At 46.8% G+C, this 17,826-nt stretch overlaps 1 protein-coding gene across 3 annotated transcripts in view; it reads left to right on the forward strand.

Moving 5' to 3' along the window:
• EIF4E2 (eukaryotic translation initiation factor 4E family member 2) overlaps positions 1-17,471 on the forward strand; it is a 30,111-nt gene extending 12,640 nt beyond the window's left edge. For 2 of the 3 annotated variants that reach the window (XM_068967522.1, XM_068967524.1), the window contains 4 exons: positions 703-807; positions 2,366-2,518; positions 2,620-2,756; positions 4,484-4,644. In XM_068967522.1, the coding sequence (XP_068823623.1) occupies positions 703-807; positions 2,366-2,518; positions 2,620-2,756; positions 4,484-4,556 (468 nt within the window). In that variant the 3' untranslated portion in view covers positions 4,557-4,644. Of the gene's footprint in view, positions 1-702; positions 808-2,365; positions 2,519-2,619; positions 2,757-4,483; positions 4,645-9,736; positions 9,816-15,014 lie in introns of those variants that run through there. The other variant, XM_068967523.1, reaches the window with a different exon arrangement.
• The last annotated feature ends 355 nt before the right edge of the window (positions 17,472-17,826 follow it).

Raw genomic sequence — 17,826 nt, forward strand, 5'->3', positions numbered from 1 at the left:
GAGAGACTTAAACCCTGAGTGAGGAAGCCTGCTTGGTTTTTGGACCATCTGGGCCTTAGCAAGGGCACCATGGTATGGAGTAGTCCCTGCGGTTGATTCTGTCACTTAATGCTCAGTAACTGTTTCTATAGAAATAAAGTGTACTTCAGTGTAGCTAATGCTGTATTTTGACAGTAAACCTCTGATCAAGAAGTGCCCAAACTTGCAGTTATAAATAAGTCATGGGCATGTACTGTAGAGCACAATGACTAGTTAATTTACAGTGTTAATAATACTGTATTTTTTTTTTAAGTGATTTGGTTCAAGCTGAGGTTATGTGGCCCTGAATATATCTCAAACCTAAGTGGTTTTTATCGTGTAAAACAAAGTCCTCCTATAGCATGTGGTGATTGTCCTGCGGCTTCCACAGAAGGATGCGTATTGACATTTTACCAACTAAGGCTCCTGGCTGAGGCTGGCGTTTCTCACCTAAAGAGTTTATTCTTGTGTTGACAGTATGACACTATTCTTTTATCAAAATAGATAGTCTGCTTCCCTTCAGCATGTTGTTCTTCCCCCACAATCTCCAGAATGAACATCCGTCCTCCAAAAAGTAAAGCCTCTAGCAGAGTGTCTTCCGTGGTTATGCTCTTCTCTTAAATCTCCCATTCGCTCAAAGAAAAAGAAAGTGCCTCTCTTGACTCTGCTGTGCTCTCTCTGCAGGTGGAGCAGTTCTGGAGGTTTTACAGCCACATGGTGCGTCCCGGGGACCTGACAGGCCACAGCGACTTCCATCTCTTCAAAGAAGGAATTAAACCCATGTGGGAGGTGAGAACTGAGAGCCTTAGACTGTTTTTCTGAGGAAGTTTTCTGTTTTTTGGGTTTTTTTGTTTGGTTTGGGGGTTAGTGCCGGGTATTGGTTAAAAATAAAGTCTTCTTTGAAAGCTGCGTAGCAGTTTGGTATATCTTTGGAAATGGGAACTCTAGGAAAAAGCCCCGATTCCATTGTTTGTGTGGATGGTTTTCAAAGATTGTTTTCTCACTAACATGGTGCTATAGCAACATTGAAGGATTTTTTTTTTTTTGGATTATTCTTCCCATAGACTGGTTTTGTGTGTGTGTGATATATTACCGTAGGATACATATGGTTAATGTGAGTAAAAATAAGCTTAGGGGCAGTCACCAGAGACCCAGAGCTGAGCTCTGTGATCTCTTTGCTGTAGTCCGTCTTCTCTATTCTGATGCCAGAGCATTCTTCCAGAAGACAGACATGATCACACACACACATGCGGTGCTGTGCTTAGTCATCAGTCACTCCATCCTCTCTGACTCTTTGCGACCCCATGGACTGTAGCCCACCAGGATTCTCTATCCACAGGGATTCTCCAGGCAAGAATACTGGAGTGGGTAGCCATTCCTTCCTTCAGGGGATCTTCTTGACCCAGGGATCGAACCCAGGTCTCTTGCATTGCAGGCTGATTCTTTACCATCTGAGCCACCAGGGAACCCCCGCCCCTGCCACACACAAACACACCTTAATGAAAAATCTTATGCAGTTTTCTGTTGCACACATGATCTTACACCTAATGACCTTTCAGCACTTGTCACCTGTCCTCTCCAGATCCGCCCTTCAGTGTAGCTAGATCTTCCTCTTTGGGTCTCTGCCTCACAGTCAGTGTTTGCACATAGCCGTGTCCTTCCCAGTGCCCACAGAGCCCTTCACCTGGCTAGCTCCTGTGTCCCTTACAACCCAGCTGAAATGTTTTCCTTTTCCTGGTTGTTTCTGACTGTCTTGTTCTTCATAAACGTCCTGTATGTATCTCTGTTACAGCAGTACTTGTCAGACTATACTACTGTAATTAGTTTTCTTGTCTGTCTGCTTCACTAGACTGGATCTGAGTAGAAATTGTGACTTCATGTCTGTATTTGGGGACATGGTGACGCTTGATAAACTTTTAGCAAATGAAGTAAGGAATGATCTGTGTTTGAAATCTGACACTTTTGATTTAATGTAGTTTTCAAAAAAGAGGGTTGGTTGGTTGGTTGGTTTTGGCCACACTGTGTGGCTTGTGGGATCTTCGTTCCCCGACCAGGGATTGAACCCAGACCCTGGCACTGAAAGTGCTGAGCCTTAACCACTAGACCGCCAGGGAGTTCCCAAAAGAGGATTAGTTTAAAGGGTCTGTTTGGCTGTTTTTCTTTAATGGCTGGTTGCAAGGATCCCCATCTTGTGTTTCTTTTTTCTCGTTTCTTCTGCCTGTAGTCCTATCACATTTTCCTATAGAGTTGAATAGTTGGAAAACAGCAAGATTTCGCAGTGATCGTGGATCCTTGGCCCTAATGCTACGAGACCATATGTTAACTTTTAATACATTTTTTTTTACAGGATGATGCAAATAAAAATGGCGGAAAGTGGATAATCCGACTGCGGAAGGGCTTGGCCTCCCGCTGCTGGGAGAATCTCATCTTGGCTATGCTGGGGGAGCAGTTCATGGTTGGGGAGGAGATCTGCGGGGCTGTGGTCTCTGTCCGCTTCCAGGTAAGCCGCCTCGCGGGCAGGGCTGCGTTCACGCGTGCTACCTCTGCTCTTCTCACTGCCTCACTTTCCTTTGATGAATGCTTCTGTCGTCCCTCCTGTAGGAGGACATTATTTCCATATGGAATAAGACTGCCAGCGATCAAGCCACCACGGCCCGCATACGGGATACGCTTCGGCGAGTGCTTAACCTACCTCCCAACACCATTATGGAATACAAAACCCACACCGACAGCATCAAGTATGTGTTGTGGGGGATTGGGGGGCGGGTGTGGGGTGTGTCCCTGAGTTCAGCAAAAGTAGGTCCTTAGTCGGGCCCAGAGGAATATGGTCTTCCAAGAGACTGACTTAAAGAGAAGGGACAGACCAGTCTTCCCCCAGTGCTTCTGTCCACTCATAGCAGTTCTCTGCTGGTGCGGTTCTCTGCCTGCCTGCACGCTGGGTGCTCTGGATGAGAGACCCCTTGTGCAGAGTCCTAGCTGAACCACCTGGGCTTGCTGTATTCACACAGGCTGTCTTGTCTTTCGTTCACTAACCACTGTCTTAAAATGAAAGACAAAGTGATCTTTTTCTTGCAATTTCTAAAATAATTTCACTGAACAGTGAGGCCCTCCTCCCTGTCTGTCCCTCACTCCACTTTTGCATGTCTTTTTAACTTGTTAGCTTCAGTCTGCTCTCTTTGTCCTGGGAAACTGACTTCTTTACAGGAATGATGACTCCATTTCCTTGTGTGCAGAGCTGAAGTCGAAGTGGAAGCAGAACAGTGTGTGTGTGAGAGTAGACTCTAAGGGGAGCAGGATGCCAGAGGGGAAGTTAGCTCAGCAGTCTACCTGAGACTCAGGGGAGTGGAGCTGGACGTCCACAAGTGAGAATCACTGGCCAGGATTGCTCCTTCAGTGACTGAAGATCATAAATAAACGCAGGGTGTCAGACATGTTGTGAGGAGTGGCTATTAAGAGTTTTCTCACATGTGAAGGGAGAGCAAGCCAGCTAGGAGTCAGGACCTATAGGTGTAGTTCTGTCCTCTGACTCAGATACTAGTGCGTGCCTTTGAAGTACCTGCCACTCCGCTTCACCTGTCCCATCGGAAAAGTGGGGGGTAAGAGTGCTTTACTGAGCAGGGTTGTTTGTGAGGCTTATTCAGTGTTTGTAATTAAAGGTCCTCAGATGGAGAATGCTCTCACAGGGTCAAGGATTATTGCTCTCATCATCGTTAGTAATAACATCATCACGCTATTATTAAACGCATTATAGTAATGAGCCCAACGATGGCGCTCAGCAGGCAGATCGTTTGGGAATCTTTTCCCATGCACTTACAGATCATGTTGTGGGTGGAACTGGCTCATACCAGCTAAGCTCCAGTTTTTAACTGGGAATGCTGCCATAGGAGGTGGTCTGTCTGAAATGGCTGGGTGTGGCTCATCACAGCCACCAGCAGTTATTAGCCATTACGACCCTGAGGACTTGCCTTGGCAGCCCTGGGTCAGCACTGTTTTTCTCTTGGCAGATTTTTCTTATTCTTTGTTCTGGAATACAAGTAGTTTCTGCCCTCCAGCCAGACTCAGTCTAAGCTGGAGAGATCCACACCTGCTTTTCCTAGGACTCTTGTGTTTAGTATTCCCAAATGCCCCCCATTCCCCTACCCCACCCCAAAGCAACCTTTTCACCCGGATAGGAAAGGGAAAGAGATATTTTTCAACTCCCACCTCTCCACTGTTCTCCCTTTCAAATACCCCAAAGCAGCTCTTCCTGACTTCTGTAGCCATGTATACAGGTCCATAGAGTCTAGGCTAGCCTTGGGGCTTGGTGCCTTAGTCTGCTGCTTGCTGCTTTATCAGAGGTCTGCCTAGTCCTCCAGCCCTGCAGCCACAGGGGCCAGAAACCCCTCCTTGACACCTAGATGCCACTTTCCCCTCGTGGCTCCCTCTCTTTCTCTCCCAACATGCCAACCTTTTGCACTTCCACTAGAATGCCAGGCAGGCTGGGCTCCCAAAGGCTCCTTTTTCAAAACCTCTGGAAGCCGCGGTTGAATGTGCCATGACCCTCTCCCTCTCTGGATGGCACCGTCATTGAAGCCGGCGTCATCGGAGTCTCTTGTTCTGTTGGTGTGCTACCTGGAAGATCCTTCCGTCCCGGACAAGAGGAACTGGAAGAGCATTTTCTGTTTTAAGAACAGGCTGACATGCAGCAGCTACAACAACAGCTGAGATCACTTAATAAATGGTGCTAAACTAGCTTGTCTCATGCTCTTGCTCTTTACGGTGCATCAGAGAAGTGGCCTTTCAGACTGACTGTCACCATAGTAAGGAATGGCACAGACTGCTCCGTGGAGGGCCGTCCGGGGAATGCAGCCTCATTTCCATAAGCCCATGGTATCACATCACACGGTATTTTGTTCCATCTCCACTGAGGTCCGACACTGAGGTGACATCTGCTCTCAGAAAGAGACCCCGGTTTTTTTGGTATTTAAGTTTCCACCAGTCATGCGGAGGACAGGAACAAAGTGATTTCTGATTTAGAATTCGGCTCAAAAGTCCATCAGGTTGGAAAGGGGGATCCTTGACCTTCGCTTGGCTGACTTCATTTGTCTTACTTCAAAGACATTTCTTGCTTGGAGGTAAAGCCTTGCTTCCATCTGTTTGCCACTGTGTGTGTAGAGCTTCCTTGCTTTGTGTAAGTGGGCTTTCCTCACTGGCCAAAACCTCCCAACCGCAAGCTCTCTGCCAGCCTTTCCCCTTCTGCTCTCCCCTTGGAGCCAGCTCATCTTCCTCTCTGAGCTCACCCTGCAGACACTTCGCAAAGTTCTAGCCCTTCCCTTTCCCCAGTCTCTAGGGTTGTCGTGCATCAGGACCTGGGGGTGGGGACGTGTCTTTGTCCTGTGTGACTTTGCCCCTTAGGACATCTGACCACAGCATGCCCCAGCCCCTCACGTGTTTTTGAGGCTCGGCATGTATGTGCTGCAATTTGGCCTTCAGGCCCCTAACCTGCATGGAGAAATCTAGCAAAGCTTAATGTGAATTTAGGTTTTCTTTAGAGCTTCCACCCAAACCATAAGTAAACCACTTTTGCCCACACTAGGCCAGGTGGCCTGATAGCATCTGTGAAGGTGGCTGTGGGCATAGCGTGGAGTTCTCCAAAGTGGCTGTGCTGCTCCAGTTTGGCAGCGACGCCCTGAGCTGTGCCATCCTGACTGCCCATCTGTCTCCATGAGGCCTGGGATCCCACAGAGCACACATCAGGACTAGCACACGGGCTGAGCATCCTGGAGGTGGCTCTGTCATTGCTGCTTTTTGTGATCACTTACCCCAGATTACTGAAAGATGGAGATGGTTGATGTGTGGAAATACATATTTTCTGTTTTCAGTGTTTGTCAAAGAATGACGTTCTATGGCCCTTTCCCTCTTGCCTTCCGCTGTGATGTCCACATGTATTGATCTTAATTTCAGCTAATATAGCTGGTCCAGAGGTTGAGCCTGATGCCACCTACCAGTGTAAGAGTTGATTGGAAAGCATCGAACTGACCTTGACCCCTCGGAGCCTTGCCACACCTGAATGGAAGCCAGGACTGTTCTGCTTTGTCCTTCCCCTGTGGCTGTCCCACAGGCGTGGCTGTGTTTGAGCCAAGGAACAGTAACTGCTTGGACTTGAGAATTGAAGGGACGTGAGGAGGAAAGAGCCAACTCTTACTCTCTCCCACGTACTCTGGAGATGAGGGGTCCTGGAGATGGTGAGGAGAGTGTTCTAGGGGTACTCAGCTGTCTCAGGCAGGTGTCCCTCCCCCTTGCTGTGTTGCCATCCAGTCTCCAAAGTCCTATTTCAAGTGTCTCGTTCCCCAGCCTTCCTTCATCACACTGCTTGTTGCCTGTTCCTGCTGCACTCCTTGCTAGCACCCCTTGCTGAGCTAAGAGGTGACCGCTGCCACTGCGCAAGGGCCATGGTGAGCCGCTTTGCTGCAGAGGGAACACTGCTTGCTGCCTCACACCCTTGTTTACTGCTAACAGTCAGTCCCTTAAGGGTGCACAGGCCCGCTGAGAAGTGGGAAAATGGTTAAATCAAGTGTTAGGTGTGTGGCTGAGGTTTCAGAGATTTGGGTCCTTGCAGGTGGACAGCCTCATAACACAGCCAGACTTGCACCCCAGAATCATGGGACCACCAGAAGAGTTGGGTCACAGGGCCGTATAAAACAGCAGTGTCTTTTGTGAGGAAATTCCTCTTTGGAGTAGTCTGTTGAGTCCTTTTGTGCATCTGGCCTGGGATGGGAGGGGGAAGACAGGGCCTGTTGCACTCGGTGGCCACAGTGTTGGGAAGACTGACCAGGCCCCTCTGCACAGACAGCTGAGGGTAGGTGACTTGTCTTTATTCATTTGTTGTAGAGGAGAAATGGGTCAAATCATGGGGACTCCACCACATCTAGATTTCATTGTATTTAAATATTGAACTTGGTAGGCAGGGACCAACCATCCCTTCTCTAGCCACAGCTAAATCACAGCTGGGGGTGCTGCGTCACCCAGCATCATTGCTGGCCAGGCTTTGCTTTTGGGAAATGTCCCTCTACACTGATGTGCAAGGTAAAGCCCAGACCAGCAGGAGGCCCAACTCATTTGTGAGTGTGAGAGCCAGCTGAGGGCAAGGCTGTGAAGTGAGGCTGGGCCAGAGTGGGGGCAAATGCAGAGTTAAGGGATGAGATTTCTGCCCTTAGAATTTGCTCTCTGGTAAGCCAGCTGGTAAAAAGTGATCTTGAAAGGACTCCTTGTTACCCTGTGATTTGAATCTGTTTAGAATTCCCTATAGGTTGTATTAGGATAATAGGGGGAAAAAATGTTTTTAGGAAACTCAGTTTACATGACAAATATAACATTTAACTTGTTCTTTGTTTACGTTTCAAAGAAACAAGTTTTAAAATTACATATATGCCTGGGATGCCAGGTGAAAAATAGCCAGAACATTCGCACCTAGTTTTAGGCGGTTGGTTTACTTAGTGAAGCATTGAGAACCAGTGATTGTACCAGTGACTGTGAGCAGTGATTTTATCTCCACTGAATCCACCTGAGGAAATTTCTTTGCCCAGATTCTTCATGTTGAAGTTTTCCATGTAAAGAATATACTGCTGAAGAAAATAGGAGGGCAGTTTAATGCAAAACTGGATTAGAGGGGAACTCTGAAATCCCTATTTCTGTAAGTTCTTAACATAGAGAACTTCCGTTTGGACTAGTGTAGGCCTTTCTGGAAACTAAAGGATAAATGAGGTGAACCTTCAACACAGCCATGTAGTTTCTTGTTGACAACCTAACTTGCTTAAATATAACTTAAACCTCACTCTTAGAATGAGAAGGGGGGTTTCCTGGGTCATTGCCTGGGTGTCAGATTTTGCTTTCTTTTTATCTTCATTTGGAGTGAAGAGTGAAATGATCTCCTGCCATCACTGATGGACTCTCAAAGTTCATCATGTTACCATCTCTCCAGAAAGAGCTGTGAAACATGTCTTTCCGTGGAAACTGAGTTTGTGAACTGACAAGACGCATGCTTACTGGATGTTCTAAACGTTTTTCTTCCATTCAGTGAACATACATGTATCCGGATTTTGGCGATATTCTGAAGAAAGCATTAACTGTGGATCAGTCTCTTGTTCTGAGAGCTACATCATTAACTTATAAGTGTTGCTCTTCAAAAGGGAAATAACTAATGAAACTGATGTGATGATTGCGTGGAAGAATGAATTTACTGGGCCAGGTCTTTGTTTCATCCCTTCCTATTTGAAAAAAGAAGAAAAGCTATCAGTAGGAGACCTAGTGATGAAGTGTAGTTTAGTGGCCATAATATTAAACCTGTAGTGAGCAAATTGGAGAAGGCGATGGCATCCCACTCCAGTACTCTTGCCTGGAAAATCCCATGGACAGAAAAGCCTGGTAGGCTACAGTCCATGGGGTCGCGAAGAGTCGGACACGACTGAGCGACCTCACTTTCACTTTTCATTTTCATGCATTGGAGAAGGAAATGGCAACCCACTCCAGTGTTCTTGCCTGGAGAATCCCAGAGACGGGGGAGCCTGGTGGGCTGTCGTCTATGGGGGTCACACAGAGTCTGACACGACTGAAGCGACTTAGCAGTAGCAGCAACAGTGAGCAAATAATTGAGCATATTAAACCCTATATGTTGTTACCATGAATATTTCACCCCTTTAAGCTGCAAATGGAATAATTGATGGTAAGGGATTTAGATTCAAAGGCACCAAATTACCCATTTTATGTATAATTCCCAGGGAAGTTTCCTGACACTTTGTCCCTAAGTGGCTGAAAAATGGCTCAGGCAAAAAGGAAGGACGTCAGCTCCTCTCAGAGAACTTGAGGTGGGTCAGGGCTTCGGAGGCACGAGGGAGCCTCTTTCTCCTGGTGTCTGGCCTGCAGCCACCAAGGCTCGTTCTCTGTGGAACGTCATCCAAAAGACTCTGCCCTTCAGTCACATTCCTTATCCCTTCCTAGCTCCAGTTTCTTAATTTAGGTAATAAGCATTAAAGTTGCGCTGAGCATCGGTCCTGGGGAATTTCAAAGGAGTTTGGTCCTTGGACATGCTGTGGCACATAAAACTTTTTAAGATAATCGTTACTTGGGTATTACCAGTAAACGCATGGAACCTGACATGAATTTGGGTTCTGAGTTGAAAAGGGTTAGAAGGTTTGAAGTATGGAAGCAGATGAAGCAGTCTTATTTCCTCACTGCGTCTTTGTATCAGCATCTTAATGCTGTTGGGTACCTGCCTTTACCCTCAGGGTGAGGCTTGATGGAGAAAAATCATTTCTGCCTCCTCTCCTCACGTCCCCAAGACAGAAAGCGCTGCTGCCCCTCACCTTGGTGAATTGGAAGTATCTCCCATGGTGGGTGAACTTAATCTGACCTCCGTGGCCTCCCCAGTAGATTTGTGGAAGGAGTGGCTGGAAGGACGTGAAAGTCCGCTCGGGGACAGTGAGGGCCAGATGGGCAGTAGCACGAGCCAGAAGTGCCAGGTGCCCCTGAAAGGTGCCAGGTGCCCCTGAAAGGTGCCAGCCCCCCTGCTTAACGGGAAAGTCTGGGCGGGGACCCTCACTCCTGTGCTTCCAGGTTTCAGCGGGCCCCACCTGACCTTGAGGATATCTGAGTTGGGGTGTGGGGTTATCTTGTCTGCTCTCTTTGTTAAAAAGCCTCTGATCTGAATGTGCTGTTGTGTTTTTTGTCTCTGGTTTGCCAGGGCCTGGGAGGAGTTTCATGGCCTGGTGAACAGCAGCGGCCGCTGATCGGACGCTCCCCCTCTGTCTCTCACACTCAGGGTAGGGCCTTGTCTGTCTTACTCCGTAACCCTGTGATGTCCCTCCCAGTCGTAGGACCCTCCTCCCAAGGGCTTGCCCCTCCCCATCTGCCCCCAGGCTTATCTCTGCCAACACTGAGCCTGTGCCAGGCACCCACCGTCTTGGAGGGAAACACTGAGTCCAGAGCTGCTGACTTATCATCCTCCCTGGGTCATGTGTCTCCCAGTGAACCCCTGGGCAGGTTGATGAGCCTCACTGCACCTCTGCTTTCTGATCTGGGGAATGAGGTTTCACAGACTAACATCTCTGGTCTCTTTGGATCCTGACATTTCGTGACTAAATGGGCCAGAGGTGTTTTTCTTTTTTTTTTAATTCCCAGACATGGCCATGTTTAAGCTATCTGGCAGTGTCCTGTGACTAACAGGCCAGTTCCTCTGGCCCCTGTATGACTTTGACGAGAGGTGTGTCTCGTTTGCTGGTGGTATTTGTCAGTTGTGAGGAAACAGTGATGGAACCTCCAAGTTTCAAAGGCTAAAGTGAATGGTGGGGGATGGGGGAGATTTAAGGGCTGTGTAGGAAGCATGGTTATATTATGGTGAGACCAACACGTGTTTGCTGGCAGAGAGGGGCCCTGGGATAGCAAAGGCTGGGTCAGCGAACCACTCATTTTAAGAATATTTATATTTCAGTTAAGGGAGTTCCAAGTCCATGTCTGTCTCTTTAGCAGAAGGAATTGGATGAATTTATTCTGGATGAGAGGAATGGCTACAGGGACAGGGTCTGCATGTGCCTGGCCCAAAAGCATATCCCTGGACGTTAACTATCCCCGCCCCAGCCCCCTGACCCCATCCCTAAGAAATGGAGAATTTCTAAAATTGGAAGAGAACATGCCCGCTGTAGTAGTTGTTTCAGAACTCCGCTTCAGAACAGGAAGCAAGGGAGACTTTTTCAAGGAAAGGAGACCTGCCCTCTTCCCTAGATGAGCCAAAGAGAGTATTACCCTGTGAGGGTCAGAGCGAGTGGCTGGGGTCTGAGGAACAGACAGTCCTGGAATTCCTGTACACTCGTGCCACTCATATCTTTTTTTCAAATAGTTTAATTCATTCATCACAAATTCAGTTTTTAGATGACAATACTAGGTTTTCAGAATTGAAATTCAGAGGGATTCTCTGTAAAGTATACTCAATATAGAATTCTAAGATGGTGGCTAGTATATCAAAGAGGGATGAAAACATGTATTAGTTTTAATACCAACATGTTGACTTCTAGGCTGGAAAATAGCAGACATTCAAAATACATCCGTAAGTTAAATTTCCAGAGTCCTGGTACGATACAGGACTTGCTTTAACAGCATTACCATATATAAAATTCCTTTTTTTCCTGCTTTGAAGATCCCTAAAATTGGGATTCTTACACTGAATGTGATAAGAAGGGTTTTTGTCATAGTTTAATGGCAGTGTTTACCTCAAAGTACATAGAATGATGGTACCTTTAAAATTCAACAGCATCTTAGGTTCCATGGGAGCATGGGAGGGGGCTTTAAAATGAAGTTGAAAGAGACAGAAGAAAACTTAAAATTATTCCCTCTCCCTAGAGCTGGCACTAGATTCCCCAGGAAAAATACCTTTGAATTTTTTTTGAACAGTCATATTTGCATAATTGCGATTTTGTAGGCTCTTTGTTCTTTTTGTTGTTCCACCCCACCCCCATATCATTTTTATGGGGCAGACTTGAAGGGTGCATTCCTTCAATGGGTTAAGTATTCTTGAAGCACAGACTTGGGAGAATGAGAGGAGTATTCGAGTCTAAACAAAAAAACCCAGCTCACTTCCCTGTCACAACAGACTTGAGAAGGATTTTTTTATTTCATGTTTTTTGATTTTACCTTAAAAGTGTTTAACTGGGTGTTCCAAGAAGGTGCACATACCAGCTGCCATTTCAGAGGCCCCCTAAGACTTTAGCCTTCTTGTCTTCCCTCCCTTTTCTCCAACCAAGTAAAAGGAATAAACTGCTAGTTAAATAATTCTTGAACCACAAATACTTCTCCTCAATTTATCTGCTGTTTTGTGCCATTCCATGTAGCTGCTGATATTTTAGGACTGTGTCATGTGACCTCTATTAGTGTTACAAATAAGCATGGCACTGTTAACCATAGCTTCAGCAGAAGTCCTGGTTAGCCGCTGGGGGATAGGGGCGGAGATTCTGGGGCCCTGTATGTTTAGACTGGCATGTGCAGAGCAGTGGTCTCTACTGATGGGGATTGAAGTTGATGTGGTCACTTGGCAGAGATGAGAGATTGAAGTTTATGCGAGTGGACCTAGGTGGTTTGCCGTTTGATTTACTATGCAGGGAGGGAGCGAGGAGGAAGCCAGAGCTGGCCTGGGCTGGGCAGGTGAATAGCCAGAGAATGTTTCCTTGAAGACCATGATGTAAAAAGTGTTATCATTTCCTTCTGAACACTCTTTTATATTATTGAAAACCACTGAAAAAACAAAACCAATAAACCTTCCCAATAGTCTGCCCATCACAAGGTGCCTGTAGGGTCTAACTTTCCAGTGCTCAGTCTTAATTGTCTAAATTTTAATTTGCTCTTAAAAGAACAGAAACCCATCTTTAGGGGGAAAACAAGTTGCTTGTGGCCTCTGCCACTTCCTGTCTACCTTCTCCCTTCCTGTCTTCTCATCTCTCTGTGCACTGCAGCCTGGGGTGAGGGACAGCTGAGGGTTAGTTCCCAGCTGCTTTGAGGTGAATACATTCCTCAGACTAAATTTGGCCCTAGGCTGTTCTCAACCCACTCTTTTTTTTTTTTAAACAAAGGCTGGACCTGAGGGGCCCACTGCCACCAGCCTGCTTCAGCCTGTCATCAGGAGCCTGTTGCCCACCCTCATTCCTCAGTATTTTTCTTTTATATCAGATTCTGGAGGAAAAACAGCTTGATTCTCTTAGCTCTGTTACTCTGTTCCTCCTCATTTCTCTTTTGCAAATAAACTTTAAAATGCTTCTGAGTTCTTAGAATTTCTGTGAAGAGATCTGTGACAGTAGAATTAAGTATTACCTCTTTCTGAATGGGAATGTGTTGTAGAGCTTAGTTTACCTGCCACCCGAGAGAATTTGTTTCAGGCCCAGCTCCAGCACAGCACAGGAGTTCTCCTAGAAGATAAGATGCCCTGCTCACGGGGACGATTAATCCTGAGAATGTTCTTCTTTACATCACTAAAGAGCTGTGAAAGGACTGAGTCCAGATATTTGCCTGCCATCTCTCCCACTTCAAGACAGATCCTCCTCCCATAGTCAGAAGATTCTCTGATTCTGCCTTCCCGAAGTTCTGCCTTTCTGGTCTCCCTGTTGATTGACTTGTGATCCAGTTAATCTGTGGGGCTCTTCCCCACCCAGGGATCAAACCTGGGTCTTCTGCATTGCAGGAGGATTCTTTACCATCTGAGCCACCAGGTGGCCCATGGGATCGAGATGGCATCAAAGGGGAAGAAGGAAGCCAAACAAATCCTTCCTTCCCAACCACTTCTTTGTTTTTAGAGGTGTTCTCCATCATACAGCCCTCAGTATTGCAGCACGGTGTTCCTGGGGCCACTCAACTGTCACACCTCAGTGACTCCTGCTTTTCTGTCTCACTATCAGACGCCTCCTTCTTCGCTGGCTATTTGCGGCACCTCAGGGGGGATCTGTCCTATTAGACGTTCCTTTAAAAAGATGATCACTCCACTAAGTTCTCTGTGTTCAGTCAGCTCCTTAGATAGGGATCACTCAAATGCTAGTAGCATTGATCATGGAATTGCATGGTCATGCGTGTCAGTTACAAAATTGCCAGTGGGCTTTTGAGATAATATCAGTTTCTTCCCAGCCAGAGTTCACCCATACCAGCTCCGGTTTCCCTCTCGGCGTTCTTATCTGCAGTTACTTGTCTGTGTGGTGAGGGCTGTAAGTTACTGTCAGCCTGCCACCATCACAGGGGAGACTTGGTTAGCCATTGGCAGGAAGACACTGCTGTTTGGCTGGGCTGAGCATATGTTTTCGTCAGTATTAACTCTTTCCAGTCCAGTTGCCAGATACCCAGACAATTGTAGCAATTCTCCAACAGGTCAGTGAAAACCAAAGCTTCTAGAATGTGCCATTAAAATTAAATGGAGGAAAAAAGTCAAATAAATAAAAAATTAAATTAAATGGAGGAAATGATTCCAAAATCAGATTAATGAGAATTTATGTCTCAAAAGTTCACACAAACTTAAGTCCGAAGCCTGGAGCCAGAGCAGTAGGTGCAGTGACTTTTAAAGCCCCCTCTAGCCCTGAGATTTTGGGATTAAAATGGCTAAGGTGTTGGATTTCTAGGCTGAAACAGGAGAGGTTACTAGGGGGCAGCCAAACCTGTCTGCATCCCCTAGAAGGCAACTAAGAAGATATCTTGTTATCTGTTACATGCACATATGCACACATGTACACACATGGATGTACATGCCAAGTTTTTAAAGTGAAGGGTATCCAGATTTCACCTCCTGGAATATCCTTTTGTAAGCAGCTGTCAGTTTTGAGCCAAGGGATTTTTGGTTGGTTGGTTTTTTTTTTTTTTTTTAAGTATATAATACAAATTGATGATTCAGTTTTTTAAAACATTTTTTGTGTGCATGTGTGTGTAAGAAAACAGAACAAGAGGTTTGCCTTCCACTCTTTCTCCATCGGCCCAGTTTCTAGAGTCCCCTTCCTCTGCCAGCACACGCCCCAGTTAGCCACTGTTACTCGTTCCCATGGAGCCTTACAGGGTTTCAGTATGTATGGCTTAACTTGAGGCAAATAAAAACCTTATTTCCTCCACCCCTACTTACATAAACGGTCGCGTGTCACGTGCACATGCTGTTCTGCACCTTACCCTATTGGTCTCTCTGGGAGAAAGGCTTCTTTTCAGAAGTCTCAGTAGAGAGCTTCTTTCCCCCTTTTTAAAAGCTGCACAGTATCATTAATATTTAGTCCCTTGCTTACATGCATTTGGGTTGTTTCTGACCTCTAGCTATTAAAGCCAGTTGAGCCCAAGCGTTTGAAGGGACTTGTGGGGCAGATGGCCATGCTGGCATTAGATGAGCAAGGAAGGAAGATCCCAGGGTGTCAGGTGGGCCCCAGAGCTGCCGAGCTCAGTTTCCCCCTGTGTGTGTGTGTTGCCTGGAGATGACACTGTGTATTGAATGCTCTCTTTTCTCCCATTTTTTCTTTCAGGGACAATTCAAGCTTTCGAAATACAAAAATCACCTTGTGAGAGTACACAAGCTGGCAATAATCCTTTCCTGTGTGTGTGTGTTTGTCCAAAGCGGATGGGAGGCCTCCGGCTGGCCCCTCTGTCTGCTCACCGAAGGGACGTCCCCGAGCCGCGTGCTCCCCTTTTGCACTCATTCCTGGAGGACAGATTCCGCTAGACACCCTCCAGCGTCGCTGACTTTATAAAGCGGAAAAAACGGAACACGTGACTTTGTAATAGACAGACTTTTTTTAACGGGGTTCTGTGGGGGGGAGTTCAGCCTTTTGTCTTGCTGTGTGCTGTCCAGGTGCCTCCCGGGCACTCTGTCGTGCTCGCCTCTGCTGTACGAAGGGGGTTGTGACCACGTGTACAAGCCAGAGCTGTCGACTGAGAGTGAGCAGTATTATGAATGTCTGTGCATCCAGGAAAAGCGTTTTGTTGGAGAGTCCCAGAATAGCTATAAACGCTCTCTTCTAGATCTGCCACTAAATTATTGGGACATTTTGTTTATTTCACACCCCTTGTCCCCCAAGGCCACCCTTTCGGAAGGTGTGTTACTGATTCTGTAGTCTCCTCCCTTATGCCTTCCAGTCTTCCCTCCTGTGGGACTCTTTCCTTTTAGGCACTGCTGCACTTAGAATTGTAACCAGTGGGCCACACAGGTCTCACTTAGGCGGCTTAGAAGGTATGATTGTAAATTAAACTGCACCAAACTGCAGTTTGATGAGGAGCAAGGTTGTACTAGAGGTTCCAAGGGCAGGATTTGGAGCTGAGGGCAGTTTCTGACCCAGGTTCCCAAACGGGCAGGACCTGTTGTGTCCAGCCTATTGCTGTGTGTTCTTGCATTCCCCTCGTGGAGGAAGGGAAGCAGAAGTTGGCTGCTGCCAGGTGTTAACATGGTCAGTTCTGTGATCTCAAAACTGGGACATCTGGAGAAAAGGTGACCGTGATGGACGGCTTTCTTTGCATGGTTCTGCCTGTCTGCAGTGGTAGAGAAATCTGCTGTCAGTCCTCATCACCTGGTAAATGTGTTAGCTGGTGTGTGCTCATCCAGGAAGCCCAACACAAACCTTGTGGGCTGTTGCAGGCAGGCTCTAAAAATGACCAGGCACATGCCAGGAGAAGCCGGGTGATCTGACTCCAGAAGGACTGAAGTCAGAGAGGTCAGAGAACACCTAGGGTTGGAACTAAGTACCAAGGACCAGTCCTCAGCAGCCTCCGAGGAGCGCCATCTTACTTGGCTCTTGTGAGCACAGATTGCAGTACCTTAAATTAAGGCCTCCCCTAAAACCTATCCTTGCAGGCCGGGGTCCTTGGCCACCTGGTCTCAGAGAAATCATAGAGTAACAGGCATTTCCTTCTGGTATTTATATTAACTCTTCCTACTTTCCAGCTCCTGAACACTCTCATTACCACTGTCTTGGGGTGCTTATTCCTAAAAGAACAGAGGCGTATGGGGCCAAAAGGAAGGTGCTTCCATTGCAGGTGGAGTTAGATCGGAGAAGGTCTAGCAGCGATTTAAACCCCAGGAGTGTGAAGAATAAACTCCAGTGCCCAGACAGCTGTGAAGGGCTCAGACAAGTACAGGAGCAGCGTTGGCCCAAGCAGGGGACAAACGCTGCCTCCTGAGTTTAGACCCCAGGGAGGTCTTCACTTTTGCCTAAACTCAGATTTGCCATGAAAATCCCAAAGAGAGCGGACGTTTGGATTTGCCCTCTGGGCATCCACCTGACTGACTGTTAGCATGTGTGTGTGGGTGCATAGGTTTGTTACATGTTCACAAGTGAAGGTTTTGTCAGATCGAGTGCTTAGTTGTCCATAGTTGTTTTTTTGGGGGTGGGCGGGGGGGGGGGTCTCGTTTTAATTTCTTAGTCTCTTGTGTTTTCTAGAGCTGCTGATGTCACTCCCCGTCCCCTGCCTTCCTCTTTGTCTTTGCAGTATTTGAAAGTTATTTTTTCCCCATCAAAAATATGCTGGCTAGAACAAGAGTTATTTTTGCTAGGCAGTGTCTTACCCTAGAATTTTCCAGATCTTCTGCCTAACAGCTTTAAATCAGAGATTTAAAGAGTCAGTTCTCCAAACCACCTGTTTTTCACACTAGCTTGCGAGGTCTTTTCAATTCCTAACAACTGAGACAGGACACAGTTGCAGTTATGGTATCACCATTTCCAGAGAAAAAGGAAGAAAGGTGCACCAGGCATCTGCCAACCTAGCAGACGTGTTGGGTGGCTGCTGGAGGGGGGGCATCCAGTGTGCCCAGGTGGGCTGTTCCCAGGACCCCCAGAAACCGGCCCCACGCCTTGCCAGTGCTCTTCTCTTACCCTCCTGTTCATGTGTGTGTGTGTTTGCCCTGTGACATTGGCAGTGACAGTTTTCCACCTGGAGAGATACTTGTGGTCCACGATGCTCCTAGAATGAATTTCCAAGTGTTTTCCAGTGGAGGAGCAGAGGCTGTGACAAGAGTGATTTAGTGTTGCACTTTCAGAGCGATTGTCTACTGCAGTAATAAATGGAAAATATCAGCAAGAACCTGGTTGTGGACTCTTTAATAGAATGGAAAATGGGGACACTAGTAGTGTTTTACTTCCTGCTTCTGCCGTTCAGCACATGAGTCTTTGTTCTAAGTGCATTGCAGAACAAAATATGTGGAAGAGTCCAGACACTGCCAGTATCATTTACATGAATGTAATATCAGAAAGCTGTTCTCTAATTGATATTAATCATTGCCAAAACTTAATTTACATTTTTAAGACCAAAATATAGTTGTTAATTTTAATTCTGAATTTGAAATGA

The sequence above is a fragment of the Capricornis sumatraensis genome, chromosome 3 (genome assembly GCF_032405125.1).
Source record: "Capricornis sumatraensis isolate serow.1 chromosome 3, serow.2, whole genome shotgun sequence".
In the NCBI taxonomy this organism is placed as follows: domain Eukaryota; kingdom Metazoa; phylum Chordata; class Mammalia; order Artiodactyla; family Bovidae; genus Capricornis; species Capricornis sumatraensis.